This window comes from Pelodiscus sinensis, chromosome 3 (assembly GCF_049634645.1).
Source record: "Pelodiscus sinensis isolate JC-2024 chromosome 3, ASM4963464v1, whole genome shotgun sequence".
Classification (NCBI taxonomy): domain Eukaryota; kingdom Metazoa; phylum Chordata; order Testudines; family Trionychidae; genus Pelodiscus; species Pelodiscus sinensis.
The window spans coordinates 44,500,487-44,519,999 of NC_134713.1; the positions used below are offsets into that span (position 1 = coordinate 44,500,487).

At 42.8% G+C, this 19,513-nt stretch overlaps 1 protein-coding gene across 7 annotated transcripts in view; it reads left to right on the plus strand.

Moving 5' to 3' along the window:
* Positions 1 to 19,513, plus strand: part of PRIM2 (DNA primase subunit 2) — a 226,769-nt gene that overhangs the window by 31,078 nt on the left and 176,178 nt on the right. For 6 of the 7 annotated variants that reach the window (XR_012902557.1, XM_075923673.1, XM_075923678.1 and 3 more), the window contains exons 6-7: positions 7,338 to 7,433; positions 14,898 to 15,035. The exons of the other annotated variant lie outside the window; for it this stretch is intronic. Coding sequence is in view for 5 of the 6 variants with exons in the window: in XM_075923673.1 (XP_075779788.1) it covers positions 7,338 to 7,433; positions 14,898 to 15,035 (234 nt within the window). In the remaining variant the exon portion in view is untranslated. The remainder of the gene's footprint in view (positions 1 to 7,337; positions 7,434 to 14,897; positions 15,036 to 19,513) is intronic. 7 annotated transcript variants of the gene reach the window in all.

Consider the following 19,513-nt stretch of genomic DNA (forward strand, 5'->3'; position numbering starts at 1 on the left):
TGTGCCTCCTTTTTGCCCTTTTATGACCACAGATGCTTCTATGATCTCTTCAGTGCCCACAACACCCTTGTTTGGCACTGATTCCTCTCCCCATTCTGAGGGGTTTTCCATGCCTCCATTATCCGGTGAGGGGGATCAGGCTTCTGTCATGACCTCAACCCCTCCCAGACACTCTGCAGTGAGGTGCAAATTCCCTCATTCACAACTGGCCATACCACACTGGCAACTTGCGCATTGACAACCACCACCTGTGCTAGTGCCCCCCATGTGGCCCTTCTGGGATCCCTGGGATCCTTAGAGGGCCCAGCAGCAACAGCATCACCATGTTGTGCAGCTTTACTCCAGGCCTACATCCACTTTGTCCCTTGACACCTCAAACAACCAGACAGACTTCAATCAGCCACTAAGTAACAAGGAATCCACTACTTCCTCTCACCCACTTACACAGATCTCCTCCCTCCCCTCTCATGCCTCTGCAAGTCCTATCGGGGGATGATTTCAGGGCTTTTCAAGACCTTTTCAAGAGGGTAGCTGAGGTCCTTGAGGTCTCATTAACCACACTGCCAGAGACTCAGTATAAACTTAAGAGCGTCCTCCATAGCTGTCCTTCTACGAGGCTTGCTCTCCCCAGGTACCCCGCCCTCATAGACCCAGCCAAGCAACTTTGGCAAATACCCTCCACCGTTCATCCAGTGGGCAAGAAGGCAGATCGGAAATATTACATGGCTCCTCAGGGTGCTGAATTTTTATTCTCACTTCCCTTCCTTAACTCCATAGTAATTGAGGCAGTGCATCAGAGGAGCAAGCAAAACATTGCCAAATCTACCCCTCCTGATAAGGAGTGGAAATGTCTAGACATAATGGGCAGATGATCATACTCTTCTGCCTCCCTACAGCTACATATTGCTAATTACACCGCGATGCTTGCAAAATACACTCATCACATATTTGAGCAAATTGAAGATTTTATTCAGAACAAATGAGAGGTAGCACCAATGAGGGTCTCCTGAAAGCCAGAACGGCCCTCCAAGCTGCTTTGGACTCAGCAGGCAGCTTCACGAGTCCTTGCCATTTTTGTGGTGATGAGAAGAGCCTCCTGACTCCACCTCTCTGGTTTCCCAAAGGAGGTCCAGATGAAGGAGGAAGACCTTCTATTCGAGGACCTGATGGCTCAGATGCTATTTTACATTCCCTGAAAGACTCCAGGGCCACACTTAAAAAGCTGGGCATCCAGGCTCCTGCACCAAAATGCAAACAAAACAAATCTTATGTTCAGAGATACATACCTTCCCTCTTTGGTCATTTTCAAAGGCAATATGACCCTAGAAAGCACCGATGTCAAGGGAAAAGGTGACAGCTAGCTGATCAACCCATTCCATCTCAGTCTTCTAACTCTAGGCAAACATTTTAAAGGTCTGGTTGAGAGCCATCAGATTTGTCTTCCTTCACCTGAGCCTTCTTTCACCCTGTTATTCAACCACAGATTAGCACCCTTTTACCATCAGTGGTGCCTCATAACTACAGATAAATATGTTCAGGATGTGATAAAGTTCGGGTACTGCATCCCCTTCCTATCTCCTCCCAAAATCCACCCACCCACCCTGTCCCTCTTCAGGGACCCATCTCATGGGACTATTCTATGTCAAGAGATCAACCACTTGCTCCATCTCAATGCAGTGGAAAAGAGTTCCACAACAATATCAAAACACTAGCTTCTACTCCTGATATTTTCTCATGAGAAGTTGTCAGGGGGCTGGAGACCCATTCTCAATCTCAGCTCTCAACAGAGATGTCCTGTACTAGAGAATGGTTATCCTCTCCACCATCATATCCTCCTTCAATAAAGACAACTGGCTGGCGACTCTCGACCTCCAAGACGCGTAATTCCATGTGCCTATACACCCTGCTCATAGGAGGTACTTAAGATTCACAACAGTGGGACAACACTTCCAGTATACAGTACTACCTTTCGGCCTATCCATGGCATGAAGGGTTTTTTCTCAGGTCTTGGCAGTTGTGGCGGCTCACCTGCGAAGACAGGTAGTGTCAATTTATCCATGTCTTGACGACTGCCTTGTATAGGGGGAAGGCGTTCCAGGAAACTCAGGACTCAGTCACGACCACCACGTCACTGTTCCGTTAACTCGGTCTCCAAATCAACATCTCCAAATGCCAGCTCCAACCAACCCAAATACTAGAGTTTAAAAGAGCTCAACTCGATCGCATCCTTACCCCATCAGGTGTTCCTTGAAATAGTACAACTTCACACTATAGCTCCACAACTTCCTGCCAGGGCGTGTGTCCAGCTATTAGGCCATATGGCAGCTGTGATAACGGTTGTATTGCATGCCAGATTATACATGATGTCTCTACAACACTGGCTGAACACAGTATACATTCCTTGGTTAAACAGCCTACACAAGCTGGTCTCACTTCCAAACATGGTCAAATGCTCCCTTCAGTGGTGCTCAGTAGCACGAAACTTGTGCTAGGGTCCCCTTCGACAGGCAAACCCCATTGTTCACCATTACCACAGACACATCGCAACAGGTCTGGGGAGCTCATCTGGATACCCTCACCATACAAGCACGGTGGACCCACACAGATACCATGATGCACATCAATGTGTTCAAGCTTCATGCAATTTACTATGCCTGCCAGCATTTTGTGAACTTTATTTCCAACTCCACAGTGCAGATCTTTATGGACAACAAAGCTGCAGTGTTGTACATAAACAGGCAGGGAGGGGCGAGGTCCTACCCCCTTTGAAGGAGAGGCAGTCCAATTATGGGCTTGATGCATCGCTTGCAACATAATGTTAATTGCCTCACATCACCCCAGCAAAGACAACATAACCACAGACAGCCTAAGCAGGAACTTTCCTGCGAGCCATGAATAGGAAGTAGACCTTATAATTCTGCATCAAATCTTTACATAATGGGGCTTCTTACAGATTGACTTGTTTGCCACCAGTGCCAACAAAAAGTGTCTGCTACTGTTTGGGTGCAGGCATTGGAAAACAATCTCTAGGGGACGCATTCATGAGACACTGGGGGACAACCCTACTATACACTTTCCCTCATACCGCTTCTCATCAAGTAGTCACCAAGGTGCGCTTAGCTAACGCCAACATCATACTGATAGCATCAGACTGGCCAGGATAAACCTGGTATACGTACCTACTGCAAATGTCAGCCGACCGCCTGCAGGCATCTTCCCACGGCTGCCACAACTCCTCACCCAATGTTGAGGTTGCTGTGAGCATTCTCATCTTTATACCCTGAATCTTCAGGCCTGGCTTCTCAATGGCTCACTTCACTAGAAGCAGAATGTACAGATGAAGTCCAAAATATTGTGTGTAGCAGTCGGAGAATATGCAGTCACAAAACTTACCTGTACAAGTGGTGTCGATTCTCCACCTCGTTTTACCTCCACAATCATAACCTATCTTCCGCTCCATTACCTGCGGTCCTGCAATGGATAACCAAAGTAAAAAACTCTTGGCTTTCACTCAGTTCCCTGAAGGTCCACCTTTCTACCATAACTGCTTTACACCAGCCAATAGACAGCAAGTTGCTATTTACCCATGCCATGGCCAGAAAGTTCCTCAAAGGATTGCAGAACATTTATCCACCAATCAAACCTCCAGCTCTGGCCTGGGACCTCAATTTGCTTCTGAGGGCCTTAACTCGTAAACCATTTGAACCTATGGTAACCTGCTCCAGCTCTACCTTTCTATGAAGATGGCCTTACTAGTGGAAATGACATCTGCAAGGAGAGTCAGTGAAATTGCAGCTTTCCTAGCAGAGACCTTCCTTTCGCCACCTTCTATAAGGACAAGGTAGTCCTCTGGCCTTACCCTAAGTTCCTGCCAAAGGTGCCCTCTTCTTTCCACTGCAACATACCTATTAACTGACCAGTCTTTTTCCCAAACCCCACGCCAACCACTCAGAGGCCATACTCCACACTTGATTTACGGAGGGCCATTGCACTCTACCTGGAAAGGACCAAGCAAATTCGGAAAACCAACAGGTTATTTGTATGAACCACCGAATGATCTGAGGGATTCCCCATCTCCTCCCAGAGTATCTCAAAATGGATAGTGGAATGCATAAGAATAGTGCATTCAATATTTGGTAAAGAACCACCTGCACAACTTCGTGCACATTCGACCAGGACCATGGCAGTATCAACAGCCTATGTACAAGTCAACTTCCTGTCTGATACGTGCAAATTGGCCACTTCGTTCTCTACTCATACATTCGCTGCTCACTATGCTCTGGACTCTTATGCATCCAACGAAACTGCGTTTGGACATACAGTTTTTACCCTGGTCTAAAAGGACACTACACCATCCGAAGCTCCCACCTTTAGTGGATAAATTGCTTGTCACTGGAGCAGCCACAGGGACACTCCTGGAAGAAGGAGAGGGTTAGTCACCCTCTGCAGTAAGTGATTTTCTTCAAGATGGGTGTGCCTATGGGTGCTCCACCACCTAGCCTTCTTCCCCTCTGCTTTGGTATTATTTCCATACTTTTCTGGGGCAGAGAAGGAACTGAGGTGACCGTATCTTACGCGTGCGCATTAACCGCCTAGCGCATGTAGCGCTTCTGCGCATGTGCGAGCTAGCTGTAAAAGCCATTGCTAGTAAAATCTTATGGCCAGGCACACTGCGGTGCCAAAACACCTAAGGTGGAGCACCCACAGGGACACCCATCTTGAATGTCAGTTACTGCAGAGAGTGATTAAACCTCTCTTCTAGACAAGAGGGTTTTGTTAGCTCTTGACCAATATAGGGAGAAAAATGCACTGATTTCCATCAGGTTAATAGTCCTAGTCTGTAATCAGCTGTGCTGGTGCATTAGTGAAGAGGATCACAGGGGGACCTCTTGCTTCATGCCCAGGTGGAGCAGGATAGTGTAGTACTGAAGGGAGAACAAAGAGGCTGTTCCTCTGAGAGTCATGGTCCTCAGTTCAGAGGCATAGCCAGCCTATTGGTTGGCTAATACACAGGTATTATCTCTAGCACATTGTAAGTGGGGAGTGATGTTGCTAATGTTTCCATAAAATTGGAAAGTTATTTAATTAATAAATGATTGAAGAGTATCTAACTAACGTGGGTGTCCCTTCTCACTTTTCTAAATGGGGAACAAAAATTAAATGCTAATTAAAGATTTTGATCAGACACAGATGCTGATTATGTGCAGAAATCTAAATATACCCTTCTAAGCATAGGTGCTAGAACTAAGGGTGCTGCCACATCCTTCTGATTTGAAGAGGTTTTCATCATATACAGGGTGTATGTTTTGGTTCAATGGCTCTCAGCACCTCCATTATACAAATTGTTCTAGTTCCCATGCTTCTAAGTTTTATTACTTAAAATAAACTTGTTAAGCTAATTAAGAAAATAAAACACACTGTATAATATGCTGCTTGTAACGCCACCTTAGCAATGTAAGAATCTGAATTTTTGTGTAAGTAATTTTGAAAGACACATTTTTTATTTTTCTCCACTTGTATTGTGGTTATGTCCAAAGGTCCATTCAGAATTAGAGCTCTGTTGTGCTAGGTTCCCTGCAAACATGTAGTATGACAATGCTCTTGTCTTGCAAAAGTTTCATAGACTTAAATGAGACTGCGGAAACTGGATGCACTAAAAATGGGGAATGACAAATAAAATAATTTCTCTACATAAAAAAAGCTGCACATGTAACTTAAATACATTTTAAATTGTAGATTTATAATGTACGTATTATGCCAGTTCATACCTGATCCAGCATTAAGTCACTCTTCTGACCGTGCTGGTGGCTCAGAGGGCACCTGGTTCTTCCCATTTGGTGTAGGTCTAGCATAGGTGGCTCTTATGCTGCATGTTCTTGCAGTGCCTGATAGAATGGTTAGGAAGGAGCAGATTGGGTAGAGGGGAGAAGGAGGAGAATGCTATTGTGCTCTAGCAATCCTCAGATGGCAGACTGTCCCCAGAAGGCTATTTATCAGCTGGCATAGTAGTGGCACTAAAACCTGCTTCTTAATTGTCTCTCCCCTTCCGGCTAACCCTTTGTCAGCTGTACTCTATAAATACTGGGCACAGCTGAGAATGTAGCCAATGTGCAATTTTTTACCTAATCAAATAGAACAGGTTAATCATTCTGTGGTAAAATTCAGTGGGTTGTCTCAACCAGTATCAGTTTATGGTCAAGAATATATGTATTTCACATAAAGCCAAGAGACAGAGGACTGTAGCTCCACAGTTTGCACAACAGTGTGTTGACCTTCTCTCTAGGAGCCCCTATTTATACAGCTTCAGCTGAGCCCTAACTGGTTGCTATTTGCTGCTAGGGTTGTCAGGTGTCTGGTTTTGAACCAGACAGTCCAGGATTTGAGCTTTCTGTTCAGGAAACAAATTGAGAAAATATAAATGTCCAGTATTTTCTAAATAAGATGTAATATAGATTGTGATGTAATGTAAAGTATGTCTGGTATTTTTGTTGAAACTGTCTGGCAATCCTGTTTGCTGCAGCTATTTACTCTAGACCCTAGCCCTCTCTTAGAGCTGTGTTTAATCTTTGTTAGGGCTAGCGAGGGGCAGACACTGATTGAATATATTTTATTTATTTTGTCACAGCATTGATTCAGTATATTTTATTTATTTAAATAGCTGTAAATGAATTTAGGTCTTAACAGTGGTGTAATAAATTCAAATTTGGTTTTAAATAATATTATTTTAATCAACTGCAGGCCTTCAAAAGACATTTGATCACACTATGATTTGCAGTGGAAATGATGGGGGAGGAGAAATGAAATGAAAACCAAAGTCAAGAGTACCTTTCAGTGCTTTCTCTCTGATTGACATTGTCACTACTTCTTCCAAGCAGACATTTACTTTTTGGGTATGTTTGCATGAGGATTTAAAAAAATCCTGCAGCTGATTCAGACTGGGGTTTTGTGCTCCAAGAGTCAGGCTCTGGACCAAGCCCCACTATGTAACCTTGCCAAAGTTGGGGTCTCACAGCTAGTCTTCTACACATCAACTTTTTGCACTGCAGTATGAATCCACTCATGGGGCTCTTATTGCCATGTACAGGTACTCTTAATGGAGCTGTGTTGTCCTCTGAATTCTTCCTACTTATGTTTTAATGTATATATGTTTATCAAGTATCTTTTTTTATACAAATTGTGTGATGATGTTTCTGTTGGTCCCTTAGTTCCTTTTTTTTTTTCCAACTGAAAGGATAGCATACTTATTACTGAAAACATAAATGCTTGATTAGCTCATATAAAGAAATGGTATCTAAATTGTATAATCTATTTTAAAAACACAACTGTTTTTGTTTTAGATTAGTGAAGAAGTAAAAGAAAAGCTTTCAGTCCAACTGCTAAATTCAACTCCTGGCCTCAGTGGAGCTAAAGTAGAAGAACTGGTGTTTTATAAGGTAAGTTAGCACTAATGGAAATTGTGTAACAAAACTTATTTAAATGTCACAATTGGGGTTATCTCCACCTCCTTAAGCCCCAAAGTTCCCAATTTTAGGTTGTATGGTTTGACTGTTCCCCACCGATTCTGATGTTTGAATTGATTGGTGCTGAGGAATTCCTTTACTAACGAGAAGTGTAGTGTAATCATTGATTGCAAGTTCCGGTCTTGCCACCTGACTGAACCAACTGGTTTTCTGCCTTTTTGAGTATTTCAGCTGTTGTACATTTTTATTTTCTTCCTTTTCATTGAATCATAGTAATGTAGAGCTGGAGTGGACCTTGAGAGGTCATGAGTCAAGTCCCCTGCAGTGAGGCAGGACCAAGTAAATCTAGACCAGTAAGGGGCAACCTGGGTTACTGAGTGGGCTGTAAGATTGTTATAACCAAGACGATCTCCTGGGATAGAGTGGTTTTGTTAACTCTGCTTGTGTATCTAGAGTTTGTAGAGTGTGCCGATTGAACCATAGCAGCAGTTTGATTGGATGCAGAGGGAGCACACAACTCTCACAATATTGCATGCAATTAGCACGTGTCCATGCTTTTAAGTCTGTAATACTGGCAGAAAAAAAACCTATACAGATGAAAACCAGCAGAATTTGGCAACCCTGAGCGTTGGTAGTGGTAAACAATGTCTCGTGGGTTCACATAGAACCCTCATGGGCCACATGTGATCCTTGGGCTGCAGGTTGCCCACCACTGACCTAGACTATTCTTGACAGGTATTTGTCCAACCTGTTCTTAAAAACTTCCAATGATGATGGGGATTCCACAGCCTCCTGGGAATGTCCAGAGCTGAGCCACTCTTATAGTTAGAAAGCTTTTTCTAATGTCTTACCTAAATCTCCCTTGGTGCAAATTAATCTTACTACTTTTTGTGGTTCCTCCTGTGAACGGGAAGAATAATTGATCATAGCGCTCTTTATAACAGCCTGTAACATATCTGAAGACTGCTCTCAAGGTCTCTCTGTCTTCTCTTCTCAAGATTAAACTTGCACAGTTTTAAAATATTTTTTCATAGGTCAGATTTTCTATGCCTTTTATCCTTTTTACTCTTCTTTGATCTTTCCAATTTTCCACATGTTTTCTAAAGTGTGATGCCCAGAACTGGTGTCAGTAGTTCATCAGAGGCCTCAGCAGTGCTGAGTAGAGTGGAACATTGATCTTTCTTGTCTTGCATACAACACACCTGCTACTGCTCCCCAAAGTGACATTTTGTAAGCATATTCTGTTCTCTGTTATCCATGTTTTTAATACAAATATCCAATAGTAATGGATATAGGACTGACTGATGTGGGACCTACTAGATATGCCACTACAGTTTGACAGCAAGTTGTTGACAACAACTCTTTGAATAGTTTTTCAGCCAGTTGTGTACTCACTTTGTAGTAATTTCATTTAGACCACATTTTCCTAGCTTGCTGATGAGAATGTCTTATGTAACTGTATCAGAGAAAGAATTAGGTTTGTTTGGCATGATTTGTGCTTTACAAATCCATGTTGGCTATTCTTTATAGCCCTATTATCCTTTAGGTGTATCTAAAAATTGGTTGTTTAATAATTTGTTTGAGTATCCTTCCAGGAATTGAAGTTAGGCTGACTAGGCTATAATTTTCTGGAGCCTCTTGGTTTCCCTGTTTAAAGACAGGTACTATGTTTGCTCTTCAGTCCTTTGGGACCTCATCTGCCCTCCATGAGTTCTTGAAGATAATTGTTAATGGTTCTAAGATTGCTTCGGCTAATTCTTTAAGTGTCCTAGGGTGAATTTCATCAGGCCCTGATGACATGAATACATATAAATTATGTTTAATTATTCTTTAATCTGTTCTTTCCTCCTTTTGGGAAACATTTCTTCGCTGCTCGTCAAGACACTCATAGAATCTTTCAGAATCCTCTCTCTCACTCTTGAAATGTGTTTAGTAGGGGTTCAAAGAACCCTCTTCTCTTACCACAGTATCAAAGATAGTTTATTGTGTATCACGTGTTACACCTCAGGTTTGAAGAAGAGCTACTTCACCCTTTGCAGGCTTGGTGAAAATGATAGATCTGAACATCTCAGGCTCTGTTTAGAGGAAATCACCAAGACTATCGCCTACCAGAGCCCTGACGTCAGGCTATCAAAGAAATGCCTCCAGCAAATCTCTTCTTCTTTTCTTTTCCCTAGCAGAATTGTGGGACAGGGGCAGACCGTGTTATACTGCCATCTTGTCTCACCACCACTTTGGACTTGGCTTGAAAATCCATGAAGCAGCAACAGTATTTACAACACAAGCAACTTTCATTAAAAGTGGTAATCTGCTCTTGCCACTGTGTCCCATTTGTTTCAGCCCCTTTGCGTCTAGCCTAGTTAATTCTGGGAACTTCAGATGCATCCTGACAGTAGTAAACAAAGGACACATAAATCCAGCAAGCTTCTGCATTAACTTTGTTCTGTTTGCATGTTCCTTCCATCTGCTTTCCCCAGGAAATGCATGAAAAGCAGTGAATCCTGTCCTTTATCCTACATTGTCCAGAATGCCTTTCTGCTTTGTGGTAGCACAGACAGATAGATAAATAAAAATGTGAGGAGACTAATTGAAATTAGCTTCTGAACGGTCAATGAATATGTTCTGAAAAGGCATTGCAGAATTAGAGTTCTTGTGGGGTGTGGTTGGATTTGACTGTTCTGGGACTGGTCAGAAACTAGAGTTTTGGCATTTCTAATATTTCATGCTTTAGCACTGGATGCAGACAAAGGAAGAGCTCATGATTTTTACCCCAGGTCATACCTTTGGTGGTATTTTAGAACTTTCATACTAGAATTGTGCTTAGGGAAAAGGGCAAGGGCTTTGTGAAGATTTACGTAGCTTTTATTTTGTTCTGAAGCATCTGTATTTCCCTCATTTTGAGTCCATGGACTGTGTGTGTAATTCTGGAATTACCAACCTGAAGTAGTTCTTATCTACAGTAAACTCCTTCTGTAAGTGAGGGAGCACACAGATGTGTGTGTGACCAAAAAAAAAAAACAAAAAAAAAAAAAACCCCAAACAAAACCAAACCATTTTTACATGCTTATGTATTGCGTGTTAGAAACTATTTTGTAACAATCCACGCAGTGACAGAGGTAGCGAGCCCCTTGTCATTTGTATATGGAGTTATGAGGGGCTGTTTGTGTTCTTGGACATCTCTTGTGCTGGCTTTTTGTGTTGAAACTTTTCTGTTCACGTAACAGTTTTCAAAGCTTTCCAAGAATAATTGTTTGTTCTATTTGAAATAGGTGTTTGTAACATGTGGGAAAGTCATCTGAGCCTTTTTGGCTACAAGGGCACACTTGACTCCTATCTAGCTTCTCATCCCCTGTAATCTCCAGGGTTTTTTTTTTCCTGCCGTACTGCTACTTAGCCAGTTAGTCCCCAGCCTATAGCAGTGTTTGGGATTCTTCTGTCCCAAGTATAGGATTCTGCACTTGTCTTTATTGAACCTCATCAGATTTCTTTTGGCTCAATCCTCAAATTTAACTGTCACTCTGGACTCAATCCTCAAATTTAACTAAGTCACCCTACCCTCCAACGTATCTACCTTTCTCTTAGCTCAGTGTCAGCTTTGACGCCAGGCACAGGCTGGGCCAGGTGAAGGGGTGCCAGTGGTTCCTATGCCTGCACTGACCTAGCAGGACCAGGTGCAGGAGGGAGAAGAGGTGGAGAACCTGCTGGGCTGGGCACTCCCTGGTAGTATCATTGTCCCCAGATGAGATGGTGGTGGGCATGTCCCTGTCCCACCCTTAATGGACTCTCATGCCCATTATGACCTTCTGCGGCAGGTGGCGCAGAACCTTTATCCTCCAGACCCAGAAGGTGGTGGAAGAAGTGGACTCCATTGTGGAGTGTCCTTTTGCATGAGGGTCCAGCAAAGGTCACCATTGCTAATATCAAGGCCATCCAGGCAATCACCAGGGTCTTGTGGCAGACACCAGCATCTATTGCATCAAAGGCCAAGGGTGTGGAAAGGTGTTACATTGTGCCACAGAGGAGCTGTGAAAACCTTTCACCTTCCCCCAGACAGGATCTCTGGTGATGGATGCAGTGAACCACAGGGAGCACCAGGGCAGCCAAAGCCAACCCCCAAAAACAAGGAGGCTAAAGTGCTAGACCTGTTCCAGAGCAAGGTGTAGTCCACAGCGGGCCTCCAGCTTAGTGTCTCAAATCAGCAGGCATTTCTTACACGATAAGATTTCAGCTCCTGGAATGTTCTTTAGAAGTTCTATGAGCTCCTACCCTCATAGGTGAGACAGGAATTTGTGGTGGTGATGGTGCAAGACAGCTGCTTCGTGTCAAAAATGGCTCTGCAGGTGGCACTGGATGCAGCAGACTTGGCAGCTCATGTGATAGCTACCGGGGTCAATTGAGCTCATGAGATGGCTACAATTTGAGGTGCAATTTGGTTCAGTAGGTGTCTCTTTTACCACCAGAAGTCCAATGCACCATCCAGGACTTGCCCTCTGATGGCTTAGGCCTTTTTGCAGAGAAACAGACTCCTGTCTTCACAATTTGAAGGACTCCAGGGATTCCTTAAATCCCTGGGGATTCCTATGCCTACCCCATAGTGCAGACATTTTTAGGTCCTAGTAAGACTAGGTTTTCCCTGGCCCTCCCAAGCAAGACCACAGGTGCCATAGGAGTCGGCAAATGCAGGATGGTGATGACAGACAATACCACAGCAAATGTTTTATATCAGCAGATAGTCACTCCTTTCCCCTGTGGGACCTCTTCATTTCCCACAACATCAACCTGATGGCCTTGTTATACCAAATAAAAGCAAGCAGGATCTTATGAGGGGGATAAGGCAAAAAGCCACATTTATTGTAAAGATGATGATAAAATAAAGAAAAGATAGAAGCAAACAACGTTGTTTAACTACTTAACCCTTATGCATATAAACATTCATTCATCCATTCATTCAGGTTCTGTGTATTAGTTATAGTTACCATCCTGGAAGTTGCTTGTGACAGAATACTGGCCAGGTATTCTGTACACAAGTGATGGTAGTGGGGAGCGAAGTCCTAATCAGATGCGCATCTGAAGCTCCTGGTAGGCTGGCAGCAGAAGCTTGGACTCTGATTCCATAGTTTTTTAGTCCAGTTCTTATAGGAATTTCTTCTTATGCCAGTCTATGGAAATTGCTGCATCATGCTAATGTCTTCAGGGTGGCTGCCAGGTGCTCATCAGTGATCTCATCGGGTGGACCTCCAGTACTTGGTTTTCTCCATTTGACACCTTTTGGTTGCACTGGGCACCTGACGCCTTCTTCAGCCCTTGGTTGCTGTATTCTCAGGCTGGCACCTCTTAGAACCATTCATTCATCGTCCAAGCACACACTCTTACATACATTCCCTAATTAATGTTTCCCTTACAGTATTTTGTATAATAATAAAAGTTGTAGTTACAAAAGTTTCTGGGTGGTATTGCTTAAAACATTCTCTGAGTGCTGAGTAAAGTTACAATGTTTTAAAGAGAACAGGCGTCAATTATGTAACAATGCCCTTAGTCAATTACAGGGCTTGGCTCCCATAGCAGAGTTAGTGGCTTGACAATGCATTGTTACAATGTATCTCTGCACAAGCCTGAGCATGCCCTGGGACATGGGGGCGGGGGGTGGGGTGGCGCAGCTGTTTCTGGCTACATAGGATTATATTCTTAACTGTTCTAAGTTACATGACCTAATACATTATATTCTAAAGGGGCAATAATACTAATAAATCTAAACATTTAACAATCTTAACTAATAATAATAATAAGAAGAAGAATTAATAATAAATCTAAACACTTTAAGTTGTGGGGAACGAATTATGGGGAGTCACTTCCATTTGGGGGAATCATTTTCAATACATTAATGTGTTATCCCTACATACTCCCCCTTTTGACACTACGATATCTGGTATAATTGTAGTGTCACTTTCTATTCAACTTGTTTAAAAGAAGGTATCGTGAGGCAACATGTGTTTGTGATTGTAATGTAACAAATATTCTCTTTATCCAGGTTAGGTGTCTTTGCCCAGAGCGAGAGAAAATAGTGATTTTATCCAGGGCAGCTTGGGCAACAGTCTGAAACCCAATTAATAGTGCATGAATGTATGTGCTCTTATCCCACATAGTGTAGGCATCTTTGCATTTAGCCCTGAAAACAAAATTGGTGGTGTGCCTCAGTTTCCCTTTTAACATCACACACCAATTTTGGAATTTCCCTTTCTCAGGTGAGAAGCTTCAACACTAATTACAAGTACTAACAGTAAAATACCAGTGTTACAAGGCTTTTGAACATACAATGTGTTCTTGGGTACATTTTTTAACCATTTTCAGGATTTTGGTACAAAATCCTGCACATTGAACATTGTTACACTTTTAAGCCTCGTACCATCCTGGGGAGAAGAATGACCTTGAGGACCACTTCAGCCAGTCGTTTCAGTCCCGTGAGTGGTTCCTTCGAGCAGATGTTGCCCTCTTCATCTTTCAAGCATGGGGTTGTTCCCAGGTGTACCTGTTTGCGACCCATCTCAATAAGAAGTGGCAGTGATTTTGCTCCTTCCAAAGGCATGGCAGAGTGTCACTGTCAGATGCTTTCCACCTGATGTGGACTGAGCAGTTACTATATGCATTCTTCCTGGTGCTGCTAATACCCAGGGTCCTCCTCAAAATTTCAGGACAAAGTAGCAGTAATCCTACTTGCTGCCTCAGCCATACTGGTTGGTGCATTGGTTCACCATGCTCCTGTCCCTGTCGATGACCAAGCCCATAATGGTCTGCCTGGTCTAGACCTGCTGACCCAAGAGTTTGGCACACTATGCCACACAAACTTAAACTTGCTCTACTTCACAATATGGATGCTCCATGGTTGAACCACCTTGAGTTCTAGTGTTGGGACCCAGGCAGGGTCACTTGTTTAAGGCTCAGAAACTGTCCAGTTGCATGAGTATGGTACTACCTTTCCAATGCCAAGATTTTTGAGTCTGCTTGTCTAATGTAGTCTGTGCTTAACATTGTAGCATTAGCTAGCAGATCAAAGTTGGAGGCCCTCTTAGCATTGGGAAAGGGTAATGCATCAGAGGTTTGTGAATAGTTCTGAAATGATGGATCTCGCACTTACAGGCTATTTTCACTTTGTGATTCCCGGTTGGCCATTGTCAGATGCACATACTCACTCTTGTCTTCCTAACCCATTCCTGTGGGCTAACTGAACTGCCCAGAACCAAATTTATTAGGATTTATTATTTTGAAAACTCTGTTTTCAGTTTGAGTCTTTATTCAAAAGCCGAACAATCATTTGTTTCCCCTTAGCAAATCCCTTTGTTTAATCTTGATTTGTGTTGATGCTATGTAACTCTTTGTATTAATGTGACACTTCAGCGCTATTCTACAGTTGGTTTCTTTCTTCTCCCATCTCAAATCCAGGTTCCTTTACCAGATGCTATGGATTTGTTTAGAGTAAGAAGAGTTTACCTTCTGAATGGCATTGCATATGTACCTCATACAGACATTATTGCAATTGTTTTAAATAACTACAGAATCAAATTGTCAAAGGCCCTTGCGGTAAGTACACACTTTCCTATCTGGCTTTGTACCTTTGAGAATATTGTGTCACAATATTGTGCAGCAGCTGGTCAGAGCATTTCAGTTAGTGAGTTCGGTCTTCAGAATTCCAGCTAAACTTTATTAAAAGACTCATGAAGATTAACTGAAGGAGTGTGAACACACTTGGAGTGAGGTTGAGATGGACATAGGAGACGGAAGTGTTGAGTCTCTGAGTTAGGCTAAAAGGGATTAAAAACAAAGGTGATGTCATGCTAGGAGTCTACTACAGGCCACCTACCCAGGTGGTAGAAGTGGATGAGGCTTATTTTAAACAACTAACAAAATCATCCAAAGCCCAAGATTTGGTGGTGATGGGGGACTTCAACTATCCAGATATATGTTGGGAAAATAACACTGCGGGGCACAGACTATCAAGTAAGTTCTTGGACTGCATTGAAGACAACTTTTTATTTCAGAAGGTTGAAAACGCTACTGGGGGGAAGCTGTTCTAGATTTGATCCTAACAAATAGGAAGGAACTGGTTGAGAATTTGAAAGTGGAAGGCAGCTTGGGTGAAAGCAATCATGAAATCATAGAGTTCACAATTCTAAGGAAGGGTAGAAGGGAGAACAGCAAAATAGAGACAATGGATTTCAGGAAAGCAGATTTTGGTAGCTCAGAGGGCTGATAGGAATCGAGACTGAGGGGGAAAAACAACTGAGGAGAGTTGACAGTTTTTCAAAGGGACATTAAGGGCCCAAAAGCAAGCTATTCCGATGTGTCGGAAAGATAGAAAATATGGCAAAAGATCGCCTTGGCTTAACCACAAGATCTTGCATGATCTAAAAAAAAAAAAGGAGTCCTATAAAAATGGAAAGTAGGACAAATTACAAAAGATGAATATAGGCAAACAACACAGGAATGCAGGGGCAAGATTAGAAAGGCAAAGGCACAGAATGAGCTCAAACTAGCTACCGGAATAAAGAGAAACAAGAAGACTTTTTATAAATACATTAGAAGCAAGAGGAAGACCAAGGAGAGGGTAGGCCCACTGGTCAGTGAGGGAGAAACAGTAACAGGAAACTTGGAAATGGCAGAGATGCTCAGTGACTTCTTTGTTCGGTCTTCACCGAGAAGTCTGTAGGAATGCCTAACATAGTGAATGCTAGTGGGAAGGGGGTAGTTTTAGAAGGTAAAATAAAAAAAGAACAAGATAAAAATCACCTAGAAAAGTTAGATGTCAGCATGTCACCAGGGCCTGATGAAATGCATCTCAGAATACTCAAGGAGCTGATAGAGGAGGTTTCTGAGCCTCTAGCTATCATCTTTGGAAAACCATGGGAGACAGGAGAGATTGCAGAAGACTGGAAAAGGGAAAATATAGTGTCCATCTATAAAAAGGGAAATAAGGAACAACCCAGGAAACTACAGACCAGTTAATTTAACTTCTGTGCCAGAGAAGATAATGGAGCAAGTAATTAAAGAAATCATCTGTAAACACTTGGAAGGTGGCAAGATGATAGGGAACAGCCAGCATGGATTTGTAAAGAACAAATCATGTCAAACCAATCTGATAGCTTTCTTTAATAGGATAATGAGTCCTGTGGATAAGGGAGAAGCATGGATGTGGTATACTTAGACTTTAGTAAGGCATTTGATACGGTCTCACATGATATTTTTATCAATAAACTAGGTAAATACAACTTAGATGGGGCTACTATAAGGTGGGTGTATACCTGACTGGATAACCGTACTCTGAGTAGTTATTAATGGTTCACAATCCTGCTGGAAAGGCATAACAAATGGGCTTCTGCAGGGGTCTGTTTTGGGACTGGCTCCGTTCAATATCTTCATCAAGGATTTAGATATTGGTATAGAAAGTACGCTTATTAAGTTTGCAGATGATACCAAGCTGGAAGGGATTGCGACTAATCTGGAGGATAGGGTTGTAATTCAAAATGATCTGGACAAATTGGAGAAATGGTCTGAGGTAAATAGGATGAAGTTTAATAAAGACAAATGCAAAGTGCTCCATTTGGGAAGGAACAATCAGTTTCATACATACAGAATGGGAAGCGACTATCTAGGAATGAGTACGGCAGAAAGGGATCTAGGGGTCATAGTGGACCACAAGCTGAGTATGAATTAGCAGTGTGGTGCTGTTGCAAAGAAAGCAAACATTATTCTGGGATGCATTAACAGGTGTGTTGCGAGCAAGACATGAGAAGTCATTCTTCCTCTCTACTCTGCTCGGTTAGGCCTCAATTGGAGTATTGTGTTCAGTTCTGGGCACCGCATTTCAAGAAAGATGTGGAGAAATTGGAGAGGGTCCAGAGAAGAGCAACAAGAATGATTAAAGGTCTAGAGAACATGACCTATGAGGGTAGGCTGAAGGAATTGGGTTTGTTTAGCTTAGAAAAGAGAAGATTGAGGGGGGACATGATAGCAGTTTTCAGGTATCTATAAGGGTGTCATAAGGAGGAGGGAGAAAACTTGTTCATCTTGGCCTCTGGGGATAGAACAAGAAGCAATGGGCTTAAACTGCAGCAAGGGAGGTTCAGGTTGGACATTAGGAAAAAGTTCCTAACTGTCAGGGTAGTCAAACACTGGAATAAATTGCCTGTGGAGGTTGTGAAATCTCCATCTGTGGAGATATTTGAGTAGGTTAGATAAATGTCTATCAGGGATGGTCTAGACAGTATTTGGTCCTGCCGTAAGGGCAGGGGACTGGAGTTTATGACCTTTCGAGGTCCCTTCCAGTCCTAGTATTCTATGATTCTATGATAATTTTAAGTAGAGTTGGGACTTTCTGCCAGGGATATTAAGGAAATATTTCTTTTTAGATTGTTTAAAGGCAGATGCTCATTTGTGATAGACTCCCTAGGTTTGTGTCTCAGTAACTATGTATGGCTATGGCTACGCTAGTGCCTAAGTTGACATAAATAATGTTGCTCCACTAGAGAGCTCTCTGGTGCAACCATTCTATAAGTTATGTTTTTACACAACAGGTGGTCCTGCGCATGTTTCCCTCTTGAGGGGTTAGCAGTATTTTCTTATGTGGAAAGTAACATAACTGTTACTGAAGATGTTAACCCTGGACACAACTTTTTAAATTTTACTTTATTTTGCAGCATTTTTAGGTAGAGATAAGAAAGGGAATACGCAGAGAGATAGCTGATATTAAAGTTAAAGTAATACCAATTCCTAACGTGTACCATTATAACTCATTTGCAGACAAAAGAGACAGAGGTCTCATGGATATAGTGGGGATTTAAATGAAATCTCAGACTTCCCCCTCCAATGTATCATTGACGCAGCAAACAAATGTTGCCCCCTTTGAAATGGCACCTCTTTTGTCTCCACTCAGTAATACCATTGCATAAAAAGCCCTAAAATCTATGCTTTGAGGTAGTGTGTGTTTCCATGATGTGCTGGGGAAGAGCCGGGAAAGAATAGAATCATAAGGTTAGATGCTTTTGACAAATCATTCTCTGGCCCATCGGCCTCTAGAGAAAGCAGTGTTACATTGCTTAATCCCTTCTCCTATTTAGAAGGTAGATCAGACCTTAAAATCTGGTGAGTGGTTGAATGTAGCTTAAGCTTTCTTTCTCTTGCCCTCTGACTGTGGAATGCATAAATGTGTGTGTGTGTGTGTGTGTGTGTGTGTGTGTGTGTGTGTGTGTGTGTGTGTGTGTGTGTACATATGTATAGCATTCCTCTGTCTTTTTGGTTTGAATTTGGCATTCTGATGTTGCTCAGTCCGTTCTATTTGAGGGTATGTCTACACTACCCTCCTAGTTCAAACTAGGAGGGTAATGTAGGCATACCGCACTTGCAAATAAAACCCGGGATTTGAATTTGTGAAATGAGGAAGCCTAGTTCAAACTACCTAGTTCGTGCCCCGTGTAGCCGCGCTGCACGGGGTTCGAACCAGCGGGGTTTTAAAAATGGCGGCTCCCTGCTTGTGCAAATGAAGCCCGGGAAATTCAAATCCCGGGCTTCATTTGCAAGTGCGGTATGCCTACATTACCCCGCTAGTTCGAACTAGCGGGGTAGTGTAGACATACCCGGAGTGAGTAAGCAGAATAAAAGGTAAGAGTTGGAGAAAGAGTTTCAGAATCTTGTTTCTATTGAAACAGACAAATGGTAACTGTTCTCATTCTCAATAACTTTCACTGCCATTATAAAGTGAACATAAGAACGGCCGTACTGGGTCAGACCAAAGGTCCATCTAGGCCAGTATCCTGTCTACCGACAGTGGCCAGCACCAGGTACCCCAGAGAGGGTTGACTGAAGACAATGATCAAGCGATTTGTCTCCTGCCATCCCTCTCCAGCCTCTGACAAACAGAGGCCAAGAACACCATTTTATCCCCTGGCTAATAGCCTTTTATGGACCTAACCTCCATGAATTTATCCAGCTTCTCTTTAAACTCTATTATAGTCCTAGCCTTCACCGCCTCCTCCGGCAAGGAGTTCCACAGGTTGACAACACGC